Source organism: Cebidichthys violaceus, unplaced genomic scaffold (assembly GCF_023349555.1).
Source record: "Cebidichthys violaceus isolate CVI_PGR_0920_01 unplaced genomic scaffold, fCebVio1.0.p SCAF_49, whole genome shotgun sequence".
NCBI lineage: Eukaryota > Metazoa > Chordata > Actinopteri > Perciformes > Stichaeidae > Cebidichthys > Cebidichthys violaceus.
The window spans coordinates 22,201-47,437 of NW_027176694.1; the positions used below are offsets into that span (position 1 = coordinate 22,201).

General features: G+C 46.4%; 1 protein-coding gene across 2 annotated transcripts; it reads left to right on the plus strand.

Annotated features, from left to right (window-relative positions):
- The first annotated feature begins 234 nt into the window (after nucleotides 1–234).
- Nucleotides 235–25,027, plus strand: klhl32 (kelch-like family member 32). Of its 2 annotated transcripts, none has more exons than XM_068730088.1 (11): nucleotides 235–399; nucleotides 1,969–2,099; nucleotides 4,724–4,904; nucleotides 9,180–9,287; nucleotides 12,809–12,907; nucleotides 15,520–15,735; nucleotides 18,011–18,737; nucleotides 18,919–18,977; nucleotides 21,602–21,794; nucleotides 23,575–23,669; nucleotides 23,994–25,027. In XM_068730088.1, exons 2-11 carry the CDS (start codon nucleotides 2,077–2,079, stop codon nucleotides 24,153–24,155), a joined length of 1,863 nt encoding a protein of 620 aa, XP_068586189.1. In that variant the 5' UTR covers nucleotides 235–399; nucleotides 1,969–2,076; the 3' UTR covers nucleotides 24,156–25,027. The 2 variants fall into 2 exon arrangements, with proteins under 2 accessions (XP_068586189.1, XP_068586190.1); XM_068730089.1 differs by having other exon boundaries at nucleotides 4,727–4,904.
- The last annotated feature ends 210 nt before the right edge of the window (nucleotides 25,028–25,237 follow it).

Sequence of the window (25,237 nt, forward strand, 5' to 3'; positions counted from 1 at the left end):
AATTACAGTAGCATCAATGGGACTATTCCTCGTTTACTGTAGGAGATCCTACGAGGACCCCTGGTGTCCCCTGCAGGCACAGATCACACTGTAAACATACAGCCATTCACACGACTTGCCGTGTCCCAATTATCCACCCGGGGGCGCTGCATCCCCCTCTATGTCCACATTCATGTGACCGCCGCGTAGAGGCGGGGTTACAATGTAACAATTTAGGTGCTACAGTGTAACCAATAAAGTGTCCGCGATAACTGAGCGCATCTGCTCGCCGCTGCGCCCTTCTCTCCCCTCGCCCTGGATGTAAAAAGAGACCGACACCGACCTCGGACATTAGATGACATTTGTTACGGAGGCGCCGCCGGAGGGGGACGGGACTGGATCATAACACATTCATATGAGGTGCGTAAGCTTGTGGCACATTAAGACAGGAGAGGGAGAGAGAGAGAGGGAGAGTCGAATACAGTAAATTCCTGCCAATCCGCAAGGTGCTCTGTATAGATCTTGGTGCGGATTGTCTGTTTGCGCCAAGTGATGGATGCAACAGGATTATTGTGATTATTCTGAAGGTTGCTCTCCGTCCCCACAGTTTGTGGACCGAGGCGCTGGCCTGTTGCTAGGAGACCTTTTGACAGCTGGGGGAGCTTTTTTGGAAAGTGACAGTTAGGCTAAATGCATTAATGGTGTCTGCTTCTCTGGCAACACAAACCTTCCCTCCTCTTGCACCCCCCCCCCCCCCCCCCCCCCCCCCCCCCCCACCCCCACCCCCAAGAGAGTCTAGTTCGTTTTGCGCTGTTAGTGGATAAATGCCTCGCGTGCGTAAATAGACATTTAGCACTGTGGTGGTTTCAAGTCAGCAGATTACAGTGTTTTAGCAGAAAACAATGATCCACTTGTTGTGATGATCAGATCCTAAAGATATCCACATTCATGGATCATTTTGATCTTTTCTCTGACCAAAATGATGTCATTTACTCAGTTTGTATCAAATAGAAATTCAAAAGAATTCCACGGTGTGGGACATGTTGCTGAGTATAATGACATTTGCAAATCATAAGCTGCCTATTGGGGACATTTATGGAGACAAAGATATAGAGGGAGCTCACCAACGAGGAACAGAGATGTGGCATATTAGTCCTGATTTGCACTAGTGGTGTGCTTCTCACATTTGATTGCGAGCACATTTGCTTTATTTCTCTATAAGAACCACACCACCAAAAACCTTCTTCAGGCAAAGCTATGAAACCTGAGCAGCGTGTGTGTTCTGAGGGGCTTGGACTCAGGACCTTAAGGGCCTTGTGTCCCTCATCAGTCAGCAGCAGTTGCCTGCGGCCGTCCGTCTGAAGGTCACTGGAGAACAGATCGATAACTAGATCTCGCCTGGGACTCTACACTCAAGAGCAGCCAGTTGTACACTCAGCCCTGCCTGTGTACACTTAAAGTGAACCACATGCATACATACGCAGGCTTCCTCATATACAACAGCCACATGAGAGCACCGTGGGCGCCTCATTGTGTACAGCGAGTGAGTATTTAAATCAGAGTATCCAGAGCAGCTCGGATGTCGGTGCATCCGTGCCGACCTCTGCTTCCATCCTGAGTTTCTGGGTATTATCTCGCAGGAGACTTGAGGGATATCAGATGCAGGTGTGTAGCACATTATGTCAAGGTTGTAGCTACACCAGAGGGACTCGGTGTAATTTGGACTCCCAGCTTGTTGGGAGAAGTGCTGAGCTTTGTTTATTACTACCCCTTCTCTGAAGTCTATACGCTGCCTGTGGCTGTCACACGAAAAGGCCTCGGAAGAACAGCTTTGAGAATTGCCAAAGTCAAGGCCGGAAAAGGGACAAGTCAGCATTAGGCTTGACGGGCGCTTGCATCCCCTTCACACGTCGCACAGGAGGCTGTCACAGTGCGTCTGGGTGGCGCGGATGGACTGAGTAAAGCTGACGTGCTGTTCTGTCCCGTCAGGCTGATGCATGTTCCCAGCGAGGAGACCGCAGTCCCCAGGAGCCACATAGCACCTCTCCTCCTCCACCTCCACCACCACCTCCTCCTCCTCTTCCGTTGTCCGGCGACATGCCTTCTGAACCCAGCCTCAGGTAAGTGGCCCGGTTCGTCCATATTACAAGGCTTATGGCACAAACAGAAATGTCAGTCAGCCACAGTGCATTGAGAAATGTCAGCAAATGTAGAGAAAGAGCCGCTTGCTCATGGGGCAGAAAGCACTGTTCTTTAGGCCGTAACCTGAGGAAGATCCATGTAAGATCCCTGTGGTCATCAAACCTTTTGTTTGGGTGTGATAGAGGTTAGACAAGGGCTCCATCCCATTCATTCCTACTGACCTAAAAAAAAAAACAGGTCATGAATATTAACTTTAACAAAAAAAAAGTAAATATGTAAAACAGCTGGGCTATTCTCATTCATAATTTCATATTTGTTGGGGATTATTTTCAGCTGTGGGTATGGTGCACATGTGAGTACTTACAGCAGCAGAAAGGGGTGGATATACTAGCGCACATGGGATTGACTCAAAATAAACTGCAGTGCCCATGAAACATGTTACCCAGTGCAATGGTGTTGGCTTATTTATGTGTGCACAGATGGACAAGATTTATCAAACTATGGCTACCCAGGCAACAGTTGTTAGAAGGTCAACTCGTTGGTGGGTTTCATCAGCTGCCATGTATCTCTCCAGAGGCAGCAGGGAAAAGACAGACAGCAAAGCTCGCTGCTGACAATGCTGTAATCACACTGCAGATTTAAAGTGGTTTTCTAGTTCTTAGTATTAAGCCTATGGAAACAGTTGTATTATGTGTGGGGCGGCTTAGCGTCAGGGGAGTCGTCGTTTACTCACAAGGTTGGCGGTTCGATCCCCGGCTCCTCCTGTCTGCGTGTGGATGTGTCCTTGAGCGAGATGCTGAACCCCAAGTTGCTCCACTGGCTGCTTCACATCAGCCCACACTGCTGCCAAAAAAACGCTTAGAATGAGTGCAGAGGTCACATTCCACAAACGTATACGACCATTTCAGACAAAAGATTAAGTCTTCTGTCGCTCTGGAGGCTCGAGACCGAGAATTTACGATGATCTTGACCAGAGCTTGGAGACCACAGTTATTCGTCTAGAAATAAAGAGGCTATTGGTTGAATTATGGGAACGTTTTCTCGGCTAATGCTGTTCCAATCTAGATTTTTTTTAAATCAGCAAGGTACATCATAGAGTACAGCTTCAAACTGAACGTTATAAAATAATATTTGTATCTATATATTCATTATCGTCAAGGCTTCCATCCCTCCTCAAATCCCCATACAGCTTCTCTTAGTTCCTAAATCCTGCAATTTCCCTTCCTTCTAATCCAGCACGGCAATTTTGTCCTTTTCTCCCTGGGCCCTTCTCTCCGGCAGTGTCCAACCAGCAAGCAAACAGCCTGACTCATCATTCATCCTACCTCTGGCCCATAGTGCGCACACGCAAACCCCCCCACCCACCCACCCACACACACCCATTATTCCCTCTGTCTTACACGCCGTCACCATGAAGGTGACAGAGCAGGCCTCCTGGCAGACAGCAGCATTTAGAGTGGCGGCTGCAACTGTAAGGGGACAGAGATGGATTCGGACGGACATGGCGCCATGCTGCTGACGGATGGGTGTACGCCGGGAGGGACTGAAGATGGGTTGGAAAACAGGGTGTATCTGCTGCTCCATGGGTCCACACAGTCAGTCAGTCCTGTAGTCGGGGTACTTGTCGTGCCCACCGTAAAGAATCTGACTCGAGAACAGCGAGACACACGCTAATGGGCAGAAAGTGTTCTTTAAGAGTGTTGGGGCATCATGGAAATGTCATTCATAAGTAAAGAGTAATGTGAGATTAGTAAAGTGTCACTTGTCTATGTTGCATTAATTCAGTTGCATTCTTGGTGCAATTTCAGCTATATAAAAAAAGAAGATAATTAAACGATTTACATTCATAGCTATACACCTTGTGCATAGAAACTGTACAACTTTCACAGGCCGCTGCTGGTGCGATGAAAACATTAACGTGAACAAGTCATTATGTATCTGGAGATTCGACTCTCAGTTCTTCATTTAATCACACTCTCAGGCTGTCATTTTCAAAAGTGACCGCTCTGTCCCTGAAATACGAGCGTTACAATGAACTGAGGACTATGAGGCGGGAAAGAGTGCGGAGAGCTAGCAGCTCTGCTAGGCTGCAGCCTACTTAGCTAAATGCTAACGTCACGCGCAACATGGCAATGCTAATGCTGTCGTTTTAGCAGATATGCAATGTTCACCATCTTAGATTAGCCTGCTAGCATTTACTAATTAGCACAAATGAGCCAAATTTCATGGCAATACATCCAATAATTGTTTAATATTTTTCAGTCTGAACTAAATTGGGGGACCGACCGACATTGCCATCCCTAAATATGCACCGTCTTCCTGCCGTACAATCAAAGTGGTCAAGCTTTATAAGAATTATTGAAAACTTCATATCCAAATTCACAAATTTTGTAGAAGCAGTAGTCATAGCAACAGCAGGAGTGATATAGTAGAAGTAGTGATAGCAATTTGTTATTATCATTATCATTATTATTAATAGAACCAGAGCTTTATCTCATCTAGAAGTCCAACTCCAGTTTAACAACATATCTTATGTGAGTGTGTGTGTGTGTGTGTGTGTGTGTGTGTGTGTGTGTGTGTGTGTGTGTGTGTGTGTGTGTAGCAGTAGGGAGATGCTGACAGGACAGAGGCTCTGTCAGTCAAAGTCCCACCAGGACTTGGTCCTCGCTGCCCTCAACCAGCAGAGGAAGGACGGCTTGCTGTGCGACGTCACCCTGGTGGCCGGCGAGCAGAAGTTCCACGCCCACAAAGCCGTCCTGGCGGCGTGCAGCGATTACTTCAGGGTGAGTTCTGTACCGTGACGATGTACTCTGAAAATGTTTGTCTGTTCGATTATCCGTCTTCATGATTAAAGCGCCTCCTTTTGTTTGGCATGTGCAACGCTTTGACTGAAAATGCTGTCTCAGGCTGCCGAGAAAAGAAAAGTCTTGGAGAAAATCAATTTTAAAAACTACATCTGAGACCATGAAACCGGTGAGGTTTGCATGTACAGACGGCGAAACATTATTCAGTCGAGATTAAAAGTGCTACAGCACAGATCCTCCTTCACCATCCTGCACCTGGATGCAATCCCCAGTGTTCGGCTTCAGTCCGATCATCGGCGTTAAGCGGCAGAGGTATCTGTAGGTAGGCTCACGCCGTCAGACAGCCAGACAGGAGATTTGCTGAGATGGGCCGCACAGGGAAAAGTGCACCGATGAGATTTGATTTAGGGACACCGAGCAGATCAGGAAGCAGAAAATAATCCCTCTTGAAAATGAGCGGCAGATTAAACATGTCCAAGTTGCCCAGGGATTATTCCTCCTCCTGTGTGTGTGTGTGTGTGTGTGTAGGTTATTTTTACTTCTCTCTGCAGAGAGTTGAGGGTGGGCGAGTCGCAGTCCTCTCCTTCCTTTGTCTTTGTCCTCTTCGTTTTTTTGTTCTCCCTCTTTTTTTTTTTTTTTTCTTCTAAAAGAGGCCGCTCTTTCAGGTCCCAGCCGAGCCGAGCAACACTGTTGTTCCAGCGCACACGGATTATTAGATCAGCCTGCTACAGTAAGCAGGGAGAGTCACTCTGCTCCCTTGTTCCTCTCTCAGGGGCCAAACAACATCCTCATCAGTTTATCATCCGACTCCTCCGCTGGGGGTTTCATTTAGCTCATTTACTGGGGGAGATGAAGGTGCCTTGTGTCGTGAATAGTGACTGTGTTTTCTCTCTCTCTCTCTCTCTCTCTCTCTCTCTCTCTCTCTGTGTGCCTCCTTTCTCTCACACACACACACACACACACACACACACACACACACACACACACACACACACACACACACACACACACACACACACACACACACACACACACACACACACACACACACACACGCAGCAGTGATAATAACACATTATCTAGTCCGGCAGACATGAGGGATTGTAATGAAATACCTGACCAAGCGTGAGTTGTTTACCTGAGACTTGTCCTGAATGTGTCACCTGCCTCTTCCGATGCCGTCACATTACCAAGACGTCTGGACGGCCTCGTGGAGATTTGTCCAGATCAGTCACACCAGAGTCACACAAGAACACACACACACGCACTGAATCTCTCCTTGCTTTTCTTTTTTTTTTTTTGTCACACATAGAAATATTTTCTTCTAGCCCTGCAGGCAGGACAGAACTCCTATCAAAAGCTATTATTGTCCCGGACGCTGTTTGTCCAACCTGCGCTACACAGAACCCTGTTATAGCTTTAACCTCTTTATGAAGACAGGGCTGCATGGAGATGGACTGGGCAGTATTACCACCATCAGTCCTCTGTGCCTTTTAATGTCGCTTGATTTAATAATGCGACACTGTACATCAATCTGCGAGCGAGGTACAGCGTTTTGTATTCGACTCACCTGAAGGTAATCTGCCCGTGAATGGAAAGACGTTCAGCATTCAGTGATCCATAGCAAATTGAAATTTTGGGGATTTTCCTTCCAGATATTTGCAGGATACAAAAAAAACCAAAAACAAATGTTCATGCCAACTGGTTTTCTTTGCGGTATTTCAGAAACAGAACACCGGCTGGGATGTAAGTCAAGGATACACTTGACCTGTTTTACGTACAGGGATACTTGAGTTAGCTTAATTTCCTTGTTGATGATTTGACACAAGCCTGGCTTTTACAGTTTGTCGAGAGCCGGCTTAAAAGTTATCTCGAGCTGTTGCCATAGCAATAAATCCTTGCAGTATAGTGCAGATTTAGCCACAGTTAGCTCGGTCATAACCATTTAGGGCGAACCCCGTTCATGAACTTGTTTTCAGCGGCCTCCTTCTCTTAAAGGCAAAATGAAAAATGTTTATGATTTTAAAACGAGAGGGTATTTGTCATTTGAATGTATAAGATTTACTTGCATCATAAGTACAGTAATACATAAGTGTAAGTAAGGATGTGCATATACTTAGAATAAAACCCTTTAGTGACAATTGGCCATAGCATGAAATATACTTTATAAGAGAGTTTAATTTTTTACGAAATAGAATATTTGAATGAGGTGTTGTGGCTGGCAAACGTCACCAGGCTTCTAATCGACTTCACAACGACTGAACGCACTGATTGTGCCCACATCACATACAACCTAACTTAATCCAGTGTTAATAACCAGCCGTATAACAGTAATGGAAGTGCGGTGACTGTGGAAACAAGAGCAGTGCTGAAACACAAATGTTAAATAAGTGCAATCATATGATCAACACTGAGAGCCAAGTTAGCTGAGATGAGAACGCACGGGATGGTTTCAGCCCGGTAGGCCGTGTTAGAAGAACAGGGAACTTGAAGTAATACATGCTACATAATGATCCGCCCACACACACAGACACACCAGAATATTACGGCTGCAACTAGTAGCATCTGTGTGACACTGTAATTCTACTTTTCCGAACACACCCTGAGCCCTTCTTCCTGTTACGATGGAGAATATTGGCACAAAATACCAGGAGCAGCTTCAGTCAGAAACCATTGATATCTGCACTGGTCTTCAAGAGAGGGGTGGGGGGGGGGTGGGGGGGTCTCTGTGGCTCAATGTATCATTGGTGCTGGAGGCCACCAGCTCTGCGAACACTCTCAGGGTGCTTCCTCTCGGCCTCAAGGCTCACACACCAAAACAGGAGCAAACATGCAGAAGCAGAAGTTTCTCTATTTACTTTTGTTTTGAACTTTCTGCCTGTTTAACACACTGAATAAAGCTTAGCCACCATCACACACACACATACATACACAGACACACACATACATACATACACACACGCGCACACACACACACACACACACACACGCGCACACACCCCAGGTTTAGCCACAGGCCCTCCTGTGCTCGGTGGACCATTGGATTTTTAATTAGCGCAGCGGTGAATCAACAAGGCCGAGCTCTGAGGAGAGATGCGCAGGCCTTGGTTAAAGCTCAGCGTGGCCTCAAGTCGACCCTGTCTCACACAGCGCCCTCACAATACACAGGGGCCATTCGTCAGAGGAGGGGTTGGGTGGTGGGGGGTGCGCGCTTGGTTAAAGTTCATGGGCGCTATGAATCATGGGGAATCGGATGAGTTTTGGGAGCAGTGAATGTCGTTTCTCGTGATGGAAGGAGCTGCTCCGCTGGCCGGCCAGCCCGAGGGCCGGCTGAGCATCTAGCGCTGTTACACACCCGCCTCTGAGCAGAGATAGTGCGGAGTGACTGTGCTACAAACTGCCACTGTGATTAAAAAGATATGTGGAATTGCAAGCTAGCCAGATCACTATCCTGAGACGAGGGGAGCCGTGGAGAAAGAAATTGTCTACAGCAGCTGGATTTACTTTTCAAAAGCAATTTATGGAGTCCCCACCCCCCCACCCCCCTTTCTGTTATGAAAATAAACCCCCTAAATGCTTCATAACCTTGAGGAGACGGGTAGAGTTGAACTTTATCGTGGCCACGTTTGACCCCCTAACCCTCCGGTGCGCTCTGCTGATCCATGGCTCTGTCATCCCCTCGTGGTGTGACGCCAGTCAATAGCTTTGATTAGCGAGCAGCGAGCTGGACTGAAACACAGCAGGGCCAGACTGTAGACGCTGCGTCCGCCGCTTTGATTTTTAGCGCGTGGTGTGCACATGCATGCATGCGAGTGTGTGTGTGTGTGTGTGTGTGTGTGTGTGTGTGTGGGGGACAGAGGAAGAGAAAGACAGAGGGCCTGTGTAACAGAAAGTACTGATTGTGCTATTTATTTCTGCTTACCTCCGGGGGCCAAGGCGGGCTAATCAATACAGAAAGGGATCGAGGACGTTGCGTCTGGCAGGTTTAGATGGACTGCGATGCTGTTTTTATCCTCACGTGCAGCATGCAAATCCGATTTCTCAGTCTGTTAATGCTTACATATATAATACGAGCAGCCTACAGAGTCAACGTGGACGAACTGGAAGATCAAAGCTGGATTGAATTAGACCATTAATGTGATTGTTGGTCGTTTTTTTTCTTTCTTCTTTTATACCAAAGACAGAAAATGCCAGATAGTATATCTCTGTGTTGGTGTTCCCCCCATGTTGACCTCCATGTTTGTGTGTCATCAGGCGATGTTCAGCTTGTGCATGGTGGAGAGTGAGGCAGACGAGGTGACTCTGCAAGGGGTGACCGGCGTTGGACTGAAGCACGCTTTGGACTTCGCCTACACTGGGCAGGTGAGCCCGAGCGACAGCCGCCACAGCTGACCAGACGAGCCCCTTTCACAGGGTTTTACTGTGACATATTTATCTTTATTAACAACGATGCAGCCTACTTTATAAGCAGAATGTTTTGCATGTAAAACTCTCTATCTTTCAAGGTTCCATATAGAGGATTCAGAGCACTAATATAGTAGGAAAAAAACAAGTATTTGCAGTGTGAAGACATAGTGGAGTCATGTCTACCTGGGCAGAGAATGTAGTAACGCTAGCTCTCCCTCTCCGTGTGTCATAATCTCATCTTCTCTCTGCTTTGTTTACATAACCGAGCTATTTTAGTGCAGGTGAGACTCTCTGTTGTGCCCCACTGGCTAGCTAATCGCCGCCGCTCTCCACTGCGCTCATACGGCGGTTACCGCTGATAACGCCGTCCCGACCCACGCCGTCCCAACCCACGGCGTCCCGACCCACGGCGTCCCAACCCACGCCGTCCCGACCCACGCCGTCCTGTTCCCCTGTTCCCTAATAAACACTCAGCGCTGTTGCCACTGTTCGCGCCGTTAGCTGCTAGCCGCCGGCTCAGTCGTTGCCATTTTGAGAGCCGTGTGGAATGCCATATTTCCCTCTAAAAAAGCAGTTGACTATATGTCTACAGTAGCAATTATCATTACAGTTACACATTACAGTAGTTACTTTTCACCATTGCCAAATATGTCCGCGAGATAAATCAGAACAGGACATCTGCAGATTACCACTTTAATCTCAGCAGCGGGGGCTTCTACGGCCTCTGGGTACAGTGTCATCCAGCAGTGAGCAGGTGCTGTCATCCCCCTGCCCTTTGTGGTCACACTGCAGAATGGTATTCTGGGATCCAAACAAGAAACACAATTATATTCAAGGAGGACAGTATTACATTTCGCGCGAGTGAGGTCACTTGTCCTCGCCCTTCTCGCCCCATCAACAAAAGAATCGTTTGCGATCATTTCTAATAACCTTTTTTTTTTTTTTTTTTTGCAGTTGCCGGCGATGCTCGGTCCAATAAGCAGCCTAGCGGCTTAGGCGGCGGACCCGAGAGGCCGGAAACTTTGTAATTACTCCTAATTTTATTTCCATAGTGGAAATGAGCAAAGAGGGAGCCGGTTAGGCAGCGTAAGTAGGTCAACAGCAGGCTTGCGAGCCGCCCTGCTTTGGTTGGCTCAGAGCCTCTGTCCGCCCGGTGGAGATGATAGCTGATGAGATGAGGGCAATATGCTTATCTCCCACACCGTGAATAATGACCTACTAAAAAATCCTTCAGCCACATGTCACAGGCCGACAGGGCCGAGTCAGGGCGATGCTCTCAGCCCGGAAGTCAACTTCAATGACATTTTCACTGCATGCCAAGATGACAAATGCAGCGTTATCACCCACTGACATGACTTTTATTTTTCCCCAGACGGTAAATCTTTCATTCTAAGAGAGAGCGATGTGAGGCTACAACGGGTCAGATCCTTTTGTAGAAGTCGTCTAAACTCTACCTCCCTTCATTTCCGTCTCCCCCCCCCCCAGGTGAAAGCGCGCAAGTAACGAGCGCAATAAACGTTAGTTTGCACAAGAGCCGCGCTGTTATAACATCGCCTTGTGCCGCGCGAGGTTGAAGTGCTCTGACTGGAGCGGGGCCCCTGGAGTGGAGAGGAGAACAGCGCCGTTCACTTACAGTTATTACGGTCACATTATTATTTTGGGCTGCTGCCTGCCGGGACGCTGATTGAGTCAAAGAAGAAAAAGCAATAAAATGATAATTGAACCTTTGTCGCTCTTGATCACAAGTTTATCTCTGCGGGATAAATGTGCAGATGCAGCTAATTGCAGAGAGGAAATGGGGAAAAAAAAAAGAGGGAACATATAAACAAATTGCTTGATGATTTCCAATGATCTGTATACATGAATGCTAAAGTGGGCAAATAGTCAGTACAAATGCTGACTAACATGTGTTTTTTTTTTTTTTTACATAAGTTATAATAAGTGGACAAACATGCACGGGAAAGAAAGCAGCACATTTTCTATCCAGATTTGTTCTGTCCAGATTAAAAACAGGAGCTGCCTTTTCGTGCTCTCAAAAAAATCAGAAAGAACGAGGAGGCCTGAGCAAAAACAACAACAAAAAAAAAAAGAAGATACCCGTGAATGCTGAATAACAATATTCCAGCCCACTGCTGTGTCAACAGTATAGTGAGAGGCGAGGGAGACAAATGATGAAGTCATTTTTTCACACTTTCACTGCTGATGCAGTCACGGCTCTGTGGCTATGTAGGGCAACGCTGCTAAATGGATTATCAAAGGTTTGTTCCTGCCCTTTAAAAGCAAACATTTTATTTGGAGTAGGTGAATCCTCCATGTGAGAGGTAACGCGGGGCATGTTTAGTCTGATTGGGCTATTATTCCAACGATTCAGAGAACATTTAACTCCATGTGGTTGTGTTTGTGGGCTGGGAATAGAATACAAAATAAAAAAAATGGGCAGTTAAGCCTCCGTCGAGTACACAGTGTGCTCCCTGGCGCTGCGAGTTGGCTGTATTACGGAGCTTTATGTTGCATATGGGTGGGTAATATGGAGGAAACAGAAGGAGGCTTTCAGCAGATCATTTCAGCTGCTGTTCCGTCAGCTCGACGGGAAGCGTTTTCGGGCAGAATCGGTGTCGAAACAATTGCCGGAATATGTTGCTTCGCTTTGGAGGACGATCACGGTGAATGGAGCACATTGGTGGAGCATATTTCTTCGATCTGTCACACTCATTCGCCCCGTCTCTACTGCACCGTTTAAAACATACTGGGTAACATGGCGTACGGACAGAATTCTCAGTGTTTGAAAAAGAAAAGGAAATGTGAATAATGACAACAGACATATAGGATACTGCCTGGTTTAGGTTTAGTCAGGTGACTTGTAGGGTTAAACTCAGGTCACACTGCACATACTATTACAATAAACACATTGCCACTTTGTTTTTCACAGCTGTTTTTCCAAAACGTATTGATATCTTTTAACACAGCCCAATATACTTTCTGTTTATATATATTGTGCCGTGTTACAGATAGGCTAACTGCTCAATGACAAAAATGAGTTAAAATGTAAGAATTTTGAAAAAAATGTCCATTGTAATTTCTCCAAACCCTAATACCTGAAACAATATGTAATAAGTATTAATTTTACTTTAATGTGTGACAAAGAAAAGCAACAGCCCCTCTCATTTGAGAAGCTGGAACCAGATAGCGTTTGGTGTTTTTGCTTGCAAAACGATGGAAATGAGTTACCAAATCTCATGGATGTCCATCCAACAGATGTTGAGATGTTTAACTCTGGACCGAAGTGGTGGACCGACCGGCGGCGTCTCAACCGACCCTAGAAATTGTTAAGAGAAAAACAACAACGATTCGCAACTATCTTGACATTTCCATGAAGTTATGACTATTATTATTACTACTTAAATGCTTTTAGGCAATGAGCCTGATAATGAACCGCAACCCAACCGCAGTGAATGAACTTGTTCATCTCTGGGCAGATCCTGCTGGAGCCAGCGGTGATCCAGGACGTCCTGTCTGCAGGCAGCCACCTGCAGCTGCTGGAGCTCCTCAGTCTGTGCTCCCACTACCTCATCCAGGTACACACACACACACACACACACACACACACACACACACACACACACACACACACACACACACACACACACACACACACACACACACACACACACACACACACACACACACACGTCCTTTCAGGTTAATTAATGGAAATCTTATGGAGTTCCACTCATGATTTGATCTTATCTGCAGGGAATACCAAGAAATTGTACAAATAGGCCACTTAACTTGAAGTGCAATATCTGTTCTATTTATGCCTTATTCCACACATTTACTGTATTAGTGTCAGCATCCAATTCTCAACTGCACTAGACACCAACGAGTATTCCCCTTCACACAAACAACTAAGCAGCATGGACCAGGATGTACAGGTTTTGGTACTGAGTGCCCCGTACATAGGGATTATGGTGAATACATACCGACGTGGCCTCTTTATCTTTATCGTCTAATATAAAACAAGGCTGCCATCTGTACCAACATCACAACCTTCTTCCTCATACTATGTATTATTTTATTTTTAATATAAGGCCATGACAGAAATCCGGATTAGGTGTTTAAAAGGCCAAAGAGTACAGATTTCTTTCTGGAACAATCCTGGACACAAACTGGATAAACTGGAAACGCCAAAACCCAGATTATAACCTAGATATCGGTGTGTAAAATGTCTGTATATAGAAAAACTAAAAAAACAGTGAAGAAACAAATGGCGTCCTGATAGCAGTGACAGTAACATCAACCCAATGAACAGCTCAACATTTTAGGAAATGCACTCATTGGCTTTCTAGCTGAGAGACAGATGAGAGAGGATCAATACTGCTCTCAGATTTGTTTGCTGAACACTAAGACAGAGCCAGCAGACAGTTAGCTTAGCTTAGCACAAAGACTGGAAACTAGGGGGCTGGCAGCTACAGTATGTTGACTTATTTCCTCAAGCGAACATCACTGCAAAGTTGAAAGAAACTGTTGCGTTCATTTAAATTCAACAATGACCAACCTCTCCTGTAAATAATAGTCTAGTGTGTATCCTCCCCCACTGGGAGGCTACAGGTCCGATTCTGTGTGCCGCCCAAGGACACTTTATTGGGGTTGGATGCTTGTCAGCTAAGGTGCCCGAGTCCACATCTCCTGAAGAACTAGGCCACCGTGCTGCTCGTTTAATGCGTTTCACCCCGGAGGCCGAGATGGATCTGTTGGAACAGAGGCAAAGTCAGCCTCCGTTCCTCTGGGTCTGCGGCCAAAAAGCTGCTGCTGCAGACAAATCGGGTTGAGTTTGTTGCAGAGCAGAGACACTCTGAGGAATCTCATGCACAGTTTTCCCCTCGAGCCCCCCCCCCCCCCAATGCATTTTGCAGTGGTTCCACTTAATTACACACGGTAATAATTACATTTCATCTTGTGCTTCTCGAATCCCTGCCACCAGACCGTAATGTTTTTTATACTGTATTATACCCATCCACGTCAACTTAGCTCAAATGTGCCATCTGGTGGTCGCGAAAGTTTCCTCTCCATTGGTTTGCAGTGACCAGACTGTACCTCACTATAAACAAACACAAAACTCCTGAATATTGTCATGGACTGTGTGTGTTTTTTTTCTTCTTTTTGTTTGTTCATCTGCATACATGCTTGTTTGCATAACACACGCCAGCTGACCGCTTCACTCGGTATGTGGTTCGGGTGCATAGTGGGCGGTGAGGTCGGACCAATAACATTGATTTACCAATACACGCAGCACCAGTTGATTGAAAATCCGATATGTCGGCCAATCAGGAGCCTCCTGCTCCGATGTGCAGAATTCAGTAAATTGAATATTGAATAGCTGATCGATGCTACACTGGCTGTGTGTGTGTGGCGCGTTGAGTCCTTCATTTGAAGTGATTCTAATGAGACATTTTGAGTCACGTGTGTGTGTGTGTAATTTGTTATTTGTGTAATCATCAATGTAATATTCAATGAAGAACTTTAATCTAATTTGTTTTATTTCCTGATTCAGAGATTTTTCCAAAATAAAATTCCCACTATATTTACGCTATTTCTGTAAAATATTAGTGAAATGACTTTCAGTGCAAATGATCTACTTTAAAACCCTTAGAGGTTGATCCATAAAGGTATTACATATGCTCACAGGTTGAGCACTAGCTGATGCCTGTTTGTACTGTACTGCATGTGCTGAAGGACAGCCAGAAGATGGCAGTCTTCTTCCACAAGTCTTTTATTTACCTCCTTTCCTCTCCTTTATTTCTGCCTGACTGTCACCACATTTGGTATCTGTAATGTTGTCATTTAACTATGAAATGGAAATGAACCGACAGTTACTGAATACATACTGCACACGTGTGGTTTACACATGTACATACCTATCAGGAATGAGTGTGTATGTCCAACTCTTTTATGTGGGTCGAGAAGAAGAGATCTATAATTGGTAAATGTGACAAATTCTTTCAAAATCAAGGCTAGAATAAAAATAAAAAATAAATTAAATCGTAGAAAATTGTTATACATTATGAATATACCTTCAAACTAGATCACAATATCCAGCTAAAGTCATCGTTTACTGTCTGTAAGTACAAGTACAACCTTTGTGGTGAATATGCGCGTTCATTCGTGTGTTAATGGATTCACCCTGCAGGAACTGAGCAGCGTGAACTACCTGGAGCTGTACCGCGTGGCCGACCTGTTCCACCTCCCCGCCCTGGAGGAGGCCGTGGTGGGCTTCCTGGTGGAGCATCTGTCTGAGCTGAGCCAGAGCCGGCAGGACGAGGCCCTGCAGCTGCCCTACCGCCTCCTCAGGGAGGTGCTGAAGAGCGACCGCCTCACCTCACTGAGCGAGGAGGAGATATGGAAGGTACTGGAAGAGAGAGAGTGAGAGTGTGTGTGTGTGTGTGTGTGTGCGGTCATGGGTCTTTCCACACAAGTAGAGGCTGGGGATGCACTATCAAGGTGTTAAAGTGTAGCCTGCGATCCTCTCAGCTTGTAAATGTGAACAAATTGCATCGTGGACACCAAACTGTTCTGGACCCGCAGACAGAAATGCACGACACGATCCACACGGACTAATAAGCAACAAATTAAACACGGACACACTGTTTGTTTGTATCGATGAGGACGTGCCACAGGACGTTTTTCGACCGCGTGCGCGTGTGACGGACACATGCATCACGGAGTTCGTGGAGACTTACTGTTTTGACTGTTCATTTGCACCAATCAGCCTCCCCCCTTTTTCTGCCCCTCCCCGCTCTCTCCCTCTCTCCCTCTCTCTCTCTCTCTCTGTCTGTCTCCCCTTCTCTTCTCTGATTAGGCCCGCCGCGGCTCCATCAGGGCCCCAATCCCCCAGCTGTCACTCGGCCGCCCGTCTGATTGAAAACAATCAGGCCTCTGATGGCACAATTACCCTGACCCTTTAGCCAGCCGCCGCCGCCATAATCAGCCTCTGATTAGGCTGCTTTGGGCCTCCTTCACTTCGCCCAGAAGGTTAATTTGGGCATCAGACGGAAGCGAACGGCAAGCGGGGGCCGTCGTCCGAAAGGGGGTGGGGGGGTGGATGTGCAAGCCAATACCGGACCGATATAGCTTGGCAGTCAATCATCGTCACTCAGAGTTTTCTTAGAGACTCTCACGCTCTGGAAATCACATTTTCTCTGGCTTTGTTTTTTTTTTTTTCCTCCCCCCCCCCCTTCCTCTTTCTTGCCATCCTTTGCTCTGCCTCTCTGTAGCCCCCCCCCCCCCCTCCCCTTACCTCACTATCTCTTACCCTCACTCTCTCTTTCCCCTGTCTTTTGTGGTCTGACTCTCTCCCTTTCACAGACTCTCTCTCTCTCTCTCTCTCTCTCTCTCTCTGTGTAGGGGAAGGAGGGAGAAGGAGTTGATTTATTCTGTGCCCTGAGGAAGTTGCGTGATGCGGCGTGACCTTCACAGTCAGCTAGTGCACGCACGCACACACACACACACACACACACACACACACACACACACACACGCGCGCTCTCTCACTCAGAAACACACACACATACTGTCACTTCAGAGCAAGGAGGAGGAGAGAGGCGGAGTGAGCGATAGAGAAAGGGAGGTAGAGACAGGAGAGTGGCACAGATAGCATAAGAAGACAATCCTGACTTGCATGTTTCTTGAATATTCACACCTTTAGAGCGTAATTGAGAGGAAGTAAAGGGAACGCTGTTCAGCACGCCGCTCAGTCTTTCCTCTACACATCATACAGCGAATGCTGCGTTTTGATTTCTGGTGTGATGCTGTGGATTTCGTCTGCTTTTGTCCGTGGTCATCCTGGTTCTGAAAAAAAAAAAAAAAACACGATATGTTTGCCGCTCTCCGCCGTCATTATTCTGCTGTACCAAATTCTCCATCTCTACTTTGAAAAAAAAGCGCTTTGTTTTCCCCCGTAATGGTGTCGGTGATCTCCAGTCATCTCGCCCACGTTCACACCTCGTCGCAACTAAATAACCTTCCACCGCTCTCAAGTTCAATTAAATTCTCTGCAACCCGGTTCGCCTGCATTAAACAAAGGAAGGTGCCTGTGGATATTTACAGTGTGTATACTGAATGCTGCTGATTAATAAATATTTGTGTGTGTGTGTGCTGCTGGGCCTCGGTCTTGCCTTAATAGCCTAGTTGTCTAGAAAAATAAATCTGATTAGCAGCCTCCGCTCATTTCTCTCTCTCCTGTTTTCATGTTTTCATTCCTCTGGTCTTTCGTGCGTTTCATACTGATTGTCTCCTTTTTAAAAAAGGGACTGCATGGAACGTCTTTTTAGAGAGGAGGCTGAACCATACGCTTCAAACTTTAAGTTATCTCCTGACCCTCCCTTCACGCAGAAAAGAAGCACATTGATTAGGTTCAACTTGTTTTTATCAATAATAACCAAAAGAGGCAAAGCACCAAGAATTTAGAACAGGGTATCCCATTTTAAGCCAATAAATCATTAAGCCCATAATGAAACAATCATTTCATGTATCCTGCAAACTGTACATTAAAGATGTCAATTTTTCTTTAATTATAATTGATTGGATACTGAATTTGAGCTTCATGCGACCCATTTATCGCTTTTTTGTGAAGGTGCTGAGTCTACAACTCACTCAGTTCTTCTGCACCCCCTCTGATACAGTTGGTGGTTCTGTGGCTGGACCACGACTGCCGCCACCAGTACGCCGATGATCTGCTCCAACACGTCCGCTACGGCCTGATGGACGTCCCCACGCTGCACCACCTCGCCCGCAGCCACTCCCTGGTCCAGTCCAGCCCGACCGCCGCCGCCCTCGTGGAGGAGGCCCTGGACTACCACCGCGCCACCTTCGCCCAGCCCCTCCGCCAGTCAGCCCGCACCAGGCCTCGCTTCCAGTCCCTCACCCTCTACATAGCCGGCGGGCGCAAGCGGGAGGTGAGCAGGGTCAGGGAGCTGCGCTACTTCAACCCGGCCGCGCAGGAGCACGTGCGCGTCGCCGGCGGGTCGAACTGGAGCGAGCTGACGCCCATGCCCACCGGGCGCAGCCACCACTGCGTGGCCGTGATGGGGAACTTCCTGTTTGTCGTGGGCGGGGAGGTGGAGCACGCCACTGGGAGGACGTGTGCCGTGAGGACTGCTTGTCGGTACGACTCCAGGGGGAACTGCTGGACCGAGATCGCCCCCATGAAGGCCTGCAGAGAACACTTTGTCCTGGGCGTGCTGGGCCAGTACCTGTACGCAGTGGGCGGCAGGAACGAGCTGAGGCAGGTGCTGCCCTCTGTGGAGCGCTACTGCCCCAAGAGGAACAAATGGATGTTTGTACAACCCTTCGACCGCTCGCTGTCCTGCCACGCCGGCTGCGTGGCCGACAGCCTGCTCTGGGTCTCAGGTACAGGAGCGACGCAGGGAGACGGACTCAAGACACTCACTCACTCACTCACACACACACACACGCTTTACATTTACCTTGAGACACTCCCTCGACATGGAGTCCAGAAATACGCTGCTCTATGCACCGAAATGTTTTGCTCTCTGATAAAAGCCACAGGTGTTGTTCCTTTGTGTTACAGGCGGGGTGACAAACACGGCTCAGTACCAGAACCGACTGATGGTGTACGACCCAGAACAGGTAACTGTGAAGGGACGCGATCTCACACTTTTACCTTTTTTACTGACAATATGGTGTGTTTTTATATCATATTTGTACTTGTATAGTGTAGTGTATTGTGTTACTGCTGACCGTATTGTTTTTTAAAGCTGCTTGAATCAATAATTCCATTTTAACGATGGATGATTTTGTGTCATGTGACTTTAACGGTACAGTACTGTGGAGTCTTTTAGCATTTTTCAGCTCGTTGTCTCGGTTTTACGGCCTGCAACTTTTACTGTTTTGGTTCAGTCTCACTGCTCTCATCGGCGCTTATGTACAATCCATGCTCATCAGCAGAGACTGCATATAAGAAGTGGACAAAGTCAGCCTTGATTTTGACATTTTCGCCATCGCCAACTTGGCTTTTTGCAACCACAAGTGACACGAGAGGGTGGAGCCAAGTACAACCGAACACTGTCAACCATGAGGTAGCCCCGCCCTAAAGCATACTCTGCTTTATGGTCTGACTCTAAATGGACCATAATGTACTAAATGAACATCATGCTGTATTGAAGAAGACGTGAAACTAGAGACTGAGACCATAAACTCATGTTTACAATGTTTACTGAGGGAATAAATCAAGAGAGAAGTAGAGTCATTTTAGACTAGACTTCTATACAACCTGACTTCTTTTTGCAAACAGAGTCGCCCCCTGATGGCCATTAGAGAGAATGCAACTTCAAGGTTGCTACCTGCTTTACACATAAATAAATCAGTTAATAAAGGTTTAAACATATTAGGGTCATCGGGTCAAATCTCCAGCAGCACTTGTATCACTCGGTATTAAGAACAGCGTTACTGTCGGACCAAAGTGTTTCGGCTCGTCGTCACCATCGGGGTCTAAAATCAGGAGTCGGATCAGGGCACGCTCTCGCTTTCATTGTCTTATTCGTGCATTCCACAGACGTTTGGAGCAGCTTGCAAACCGGCAACAGCGCTACCAGTCATCAGAGTCTGTCACAAACGTGTTAGTCTGATGTTCTCAACACTACAAGTGTTGCTATAGTTTTAAAGACCCCTTAAGACTGCTTTCCCTTCTCCATGCTCCTTGCAAGTAGGTGCATTTGTGCCAGTAACTCCCACGCTAATTTGGTTCTGTACAGTCCGCTGTCAGACTCGCTTCCTCCTGAGTTATGTAACCCACCGTGTTACAAACGATATGTGAGCAAAGTACTTGATTTACTTAATACTGTAACGATATTGTACTTCAGATTCACAGATTTAACTATCCGTCCTCTGTTGATCTCTATTGTCTCTCCACTGATGAGAGTCTTTCCTTTCCTGACTAAAGGGTTTAAGGATGGAGGGTTTCCTCTAGTGTTCAGATTTTAAAGCCATCGAAGACACATTTATGATTTTGGGCTATATAAACAAAAAAAAAAAAAAAAAAACAACAACCTCCAACCACACTTAAACAGCATAAATGCAACAATAATGGCCCTTTCCAGAAAATGAATGCAGACACTTTGTTGGCTGTGATGGATTACACGACAGGCAGGTGTCAAGAGTCTGCTAATTGATTTCCACACCATATGGAAACCATTGGCATCGTGGAAAATGGAAGAAGAAAAAAAAAAAAAAACCTACACAACAAACGTGAAACTCTACAGCTTGTGTTAGAATACAACCCACAGTAAAGTACTGTATGTGTGATTTGTAGTGCTGTAATGTGTAAACGTAAATAGAAACCCTCCCAATATTACGGTTTACGACCTTTCGTCGTAAATACGGAGCGAAACAATCCGATCTATTTGGTCGCAGCCTTGAATCACCGGCACCACAATGAAACATATCTGTGTTTGCAATACTCACACAGCTGTCTGCGCTGGAATGTAGCTGCAGCTTCTGTTTGTGTTACGTATATAAGCCAGCTGTTAAAGAGGGCTGCGTCCTGGTGAGGCTGTATATAGTGCGGAGGTATGCAGTGTGTGTGTGTGTGTGTGTGTGTGTTTATATAAGCGTATGAGGCGCACATCCATATGGGTTCTGTGTGTTTGTGCACGTCGTGGCGTGGAGGAGCGAGGGAAGAGGCGAGCGAGAGGGAGAGCGTCTCATTTGTATTCGCCATGAATCTACATTCACCTGCCAGAGCAACAGCAACCCCCCACCCACTCTACCCTCAACAGATGGCCACCCGTCAGCTCCCAGCAGACACACACACACACACACACACTCTGCCTCAATCACACACACACACACACACACACACACACACACACATACACACAGAGACACAAAATAAGCTTCGACACACTTAGTGAAATGAGCAGGGCTCCTCGGTGTAAAATGGAGTGGCTGAAACATATGATTAGAAATAGGGAGGGAAGTCATTAGTAGAAACCAGAGCTCCAGTGTCACGTTATTTATCCAGCGCTGAGCATACATCAATTACCCATGCATGGATATGCTTAAATATTAATCTTCCTATTCATCCTCCTTTCCCATCCCACCCTCTCCGTTTCTCTCTCTCCCTCCCTCCTCATACCACATCTCACCTGCATCGAATCGTTTTCTTCCTTCCTTTCTTTCTTCCCCTCCATCTGCTGCCCCCCCCCCCCCCCCCCCCCCTCTTAATCCACTCTCCACCACCTCCTCCTCCTCAGGACCAGTGGCTGGCCCACAGTCCCATGTTGCAGAGGCGAGTTTACCACGTCATGGCGGCGGTGAGGAGGCAGCTCTACGTGTTGGGCGGCAACGACCTGGACTACAACAACGACCGCATCCTGGTCCGCCACATCGACTCCTACAACATGGACCTGGACCAGTGGACGCGCTGCTCCTTCAGCCTCCTCACGGGTGGGTGAAGGGAAGACACCCCACCCCACACACACACGCGGGCGACCACGCATACACTTCCAAATGTGTGCCGGGGATGATCAATCGGTCGATAGTAACCAATTAATCAACCCCTCCGGTCTGCGAGCGTTCTTCCCTTCCAATGTAATGTAGACGCAAACATAGTCGGCTGTTTATTCTTTAGCACGATGTCACATATGGTCATTTAAAGGAACAGTTCCACACATTCATGTCTATTGTTTTACCCGGAGAAGCAACAGAGAAGAAGGTCCTGTCCCATCTTAATTGAGACATTGCACAAGCTACGCCTAAAAGAGAGCTTTGTCCACCGAGAGGGGGGGGGGGGGGGCGCAACAAAAATGGCCGATTCTCATCACCACATGCAACGTTGTGTAAACTGTCACATTATGTAAATTGTGGGTGTTGCAGTCCTTGGAATTCAAACAAATGGTCATTATGTCACTGCAATTTGGGGAGGATAACGGGGGGGGGGGGTTGCCAAGTGCAGCTCTTTTAACATCTTTAGCTCCGAAACCAACCTTTTTAGGGTTAGTAGAGATATTTTAAAGCAATCTTTTTTTTTCTTTTTTTTTTTTTTATGAGCTCTGGATCAAACGACGATTTGTATGTAAGAGGGGTCGTTCCTAGTGATTATCACCTGACTCTGCAGTTCCCCTCAGCTTTAAGGAGCTTTACAGCGTCTTCCAGCTCTTTGCTTTGATTTTCTGGCTCACAACTTTTATGCTGATTTGTTGTTTTTGGCCTCAGGAGGCCGTTGTTTGAGGGAGTTCTAACTAACTATTCTACCTTCACCATATTAACGGAGTTAATGGAGTCCCGGTCAACTGTTCTGTTAAAGGCCCTGAAAACATGCTTTCTCAGTCAGCTTCTATGAACGATGCAGAGAGAGAGAGAGAGAGAGAGAGAGAGAGAGAGAGAGAGAGAGAGAGAGAGAGAGAGAGAGAGAGACCCCACACACTGATGAAGTGGATAATCTCACTTTTTCAGCATTAAAGTCTAAATACATCAATTTTATTCTAACTTTATCTTTGACTGTAGCTTACTTAGTCGTGAATATTTAATGTTACAGAGAAATACTACGTTTTCAGGGGCTTTAATGCAAATTCATCTCGAACAGTGTATTTTTAATTCCAATGATGTATTGAATGCGGCGCTTAGAAACATATGTCGAGTAAAGCTCTCTGCTTTATCCTCCTCTCATTAGATAAAACCATAACTCATAATGCGTTCCCTGCTGGTTGTGAGGAGGCGGTGCGACGCTATGCAGTGAAAACGCATACGTCCCTACTTATGACCCGTGGGCATCCTGCATCTATAGCCTCCAGGCTGATGGAGGTGGGATGGAGTACCACCTCCACCTGCCTGGACCTAGAGGCACAATCTTATTGCATATGCTGTAGGATGTGGTCACATTCTGTCGATTCATGTCTTCAGTGAAAGCTCAGAGGGTTTAAAGTTCAGGTGACTTTACTATTCCAACCACCTCCTCTACTCCCGTCTGACTTTCCCCTTTTGTCCTCTCCTCCTCCTCCTCCTCCTATGATATCTGCTAAAGTTTAAGACAAAGTCACGGGGAAAGAGAACAGGAGCTCAATCTCCATACACCCCCGCCCTCGCCCCATCTTTCCCCATTTATCTCTCTCTCTGGCTCTGCCCCCACCGGGGAGAAGGGGGGGTGGGGAGGACACCGAAGTCATACCGTCAGAATGCCCTCTGCTTTGCACAGTGAAGCATCGTGTCGGCTCTTTGTCTTCCCCAGGTCAAAACGAGTCCGGCGTGGCCGTCCACGACGACAGGATCTACGTGGTTGGAGGATACTCCATTTGGACCAACGAGCCTCTGGCATGCATTCAGGTGAGCGATGGAGCTTTTTATCATTCAGGCCTCGCAACACAGAGCGATATGAATTTAGGTATTCTGTCGATAACGAGCTGTTAATCGAGTTTAGTGAAGCAGCAACACATTAACCGTTGAATGGCCTGATTGAAGATATTCGCTTTAAGGCTGCCTTCAGAACTACTACCAGTCACACACACACACACACACACACACACACACACACACACACACACACACACACACACACACACACACACACACACACACACACACACACACACACACACACACACACACACACACACACACGCGAAATAATACATGTTTCACCGTTTCCAGGTGCTGGATCTGAGCACAGAGGGGAAGGAGGAGGTTTTCTACGGGCCAACACTGCCATTCGCCTCCAACGGGATAGCGACTTGCTTCCTCCCGGCTCCTTACTTCACCTGCCCGAACCTACAGACTCTACAAGTACCCCATCACAGGATAGGTGCCGTTTAAAACCAGAGGAACAAAACAAAAACAAAAAAAACAGACAAAAAAAACACAAACACTCTGGTCCGTCAGTATTTGCAAAACGTGGCTCACAAAAAAACATACCCGCTCATAGCGATCCTGCTGGAACCTGTCACGTCACAGGAGTGTACAGGGATTTCTGCGAGACCTCATTTGTAGTAATACTTTCCTGAGATACGAGAGCCGTATTATCCTGCAAGCTTCTAGGAATCTCAAATACAAAACAAGCAGATGCCACAATAACACAGCATATCTGTTGTATTTCCCCAAAGACTGAGACGGCATTCATCCCTAACTCCTGAAGGGATTAAAATCCCCTAAGAAGACGGGAACAACATGCCAATCGCATTACCAATAAGTGACTTGTGGGAAGCGGACATTACTGAATTGCTCAATTGTTCACGGGAGTTCAAAGCAAACTGTCCACTTTGTAACCCGTTATAAGGGTTTAAGAGCTTCTTTTTTTTTTGTTTTTTTTAAGCTAAAATCACTGACGAACGTTTCCATCAAACCTCTAGAATCACTTTGGTGGCCTGAAAAACATGTGCAGGATGTGGTTCTGTTCCAACATATAGAGGACTGGTTTCTCATTGGCTCGCATGCATTTTGAAATTGCAGATTGTGTTGACGGTGTCAAGAGCCTGAAGCTCATCAGATAAACAACCATGTCATTTTTTTAAACATTTAAATAAGGTAAAATAAAAAAAGACTTTTCTGCATCAGCAGTGACACAAATGAGTGACATTGCTCAGGACCCAAGACTGTTTATGTTCAAATGAATGTCTGTCATCATTCAGAGAATATCTCCAAAAAAAAAAGTGTCTATATGATGTTATGATAACACACCATTGTGCTGATTTAAAAAAAAAAAAAAAAAAATATATATATATATATATATATATATATATATATATATATATATATATATATATATATATATATATATATATATACACACACACACACACACACACTTTAACCAAAAGAAAGAAAACAACCTCTGCACTTCCCTCTTCTGTCCAAAACATGTCTGAAAGAATATTTATGGCACATTTTCAGAATAAAGA

Bases quoted from the DNA above. Each gene is read 5' to 3' on its own strand.
- klhl32 (XM_068730088.1), top strand. From the start codon at position 2,077: ATGCCTTCTGAACCCAGCCTCAG. The intron at 15,736-18,010 runs GTACTGGAAGAG...CCTCTGATACAG, and splicing joins GCGAGGAGGAGATATGGAAG to TTGGTGGTTCTGTGGCTGGA. The intron at 18,978-21,601 runs GTAACTGTGAAG...CCTCCTCCTCAG, and splicing joins TGGTGTACGACCCAGAACAG to GACCAGTGGCTGGCCCACAG.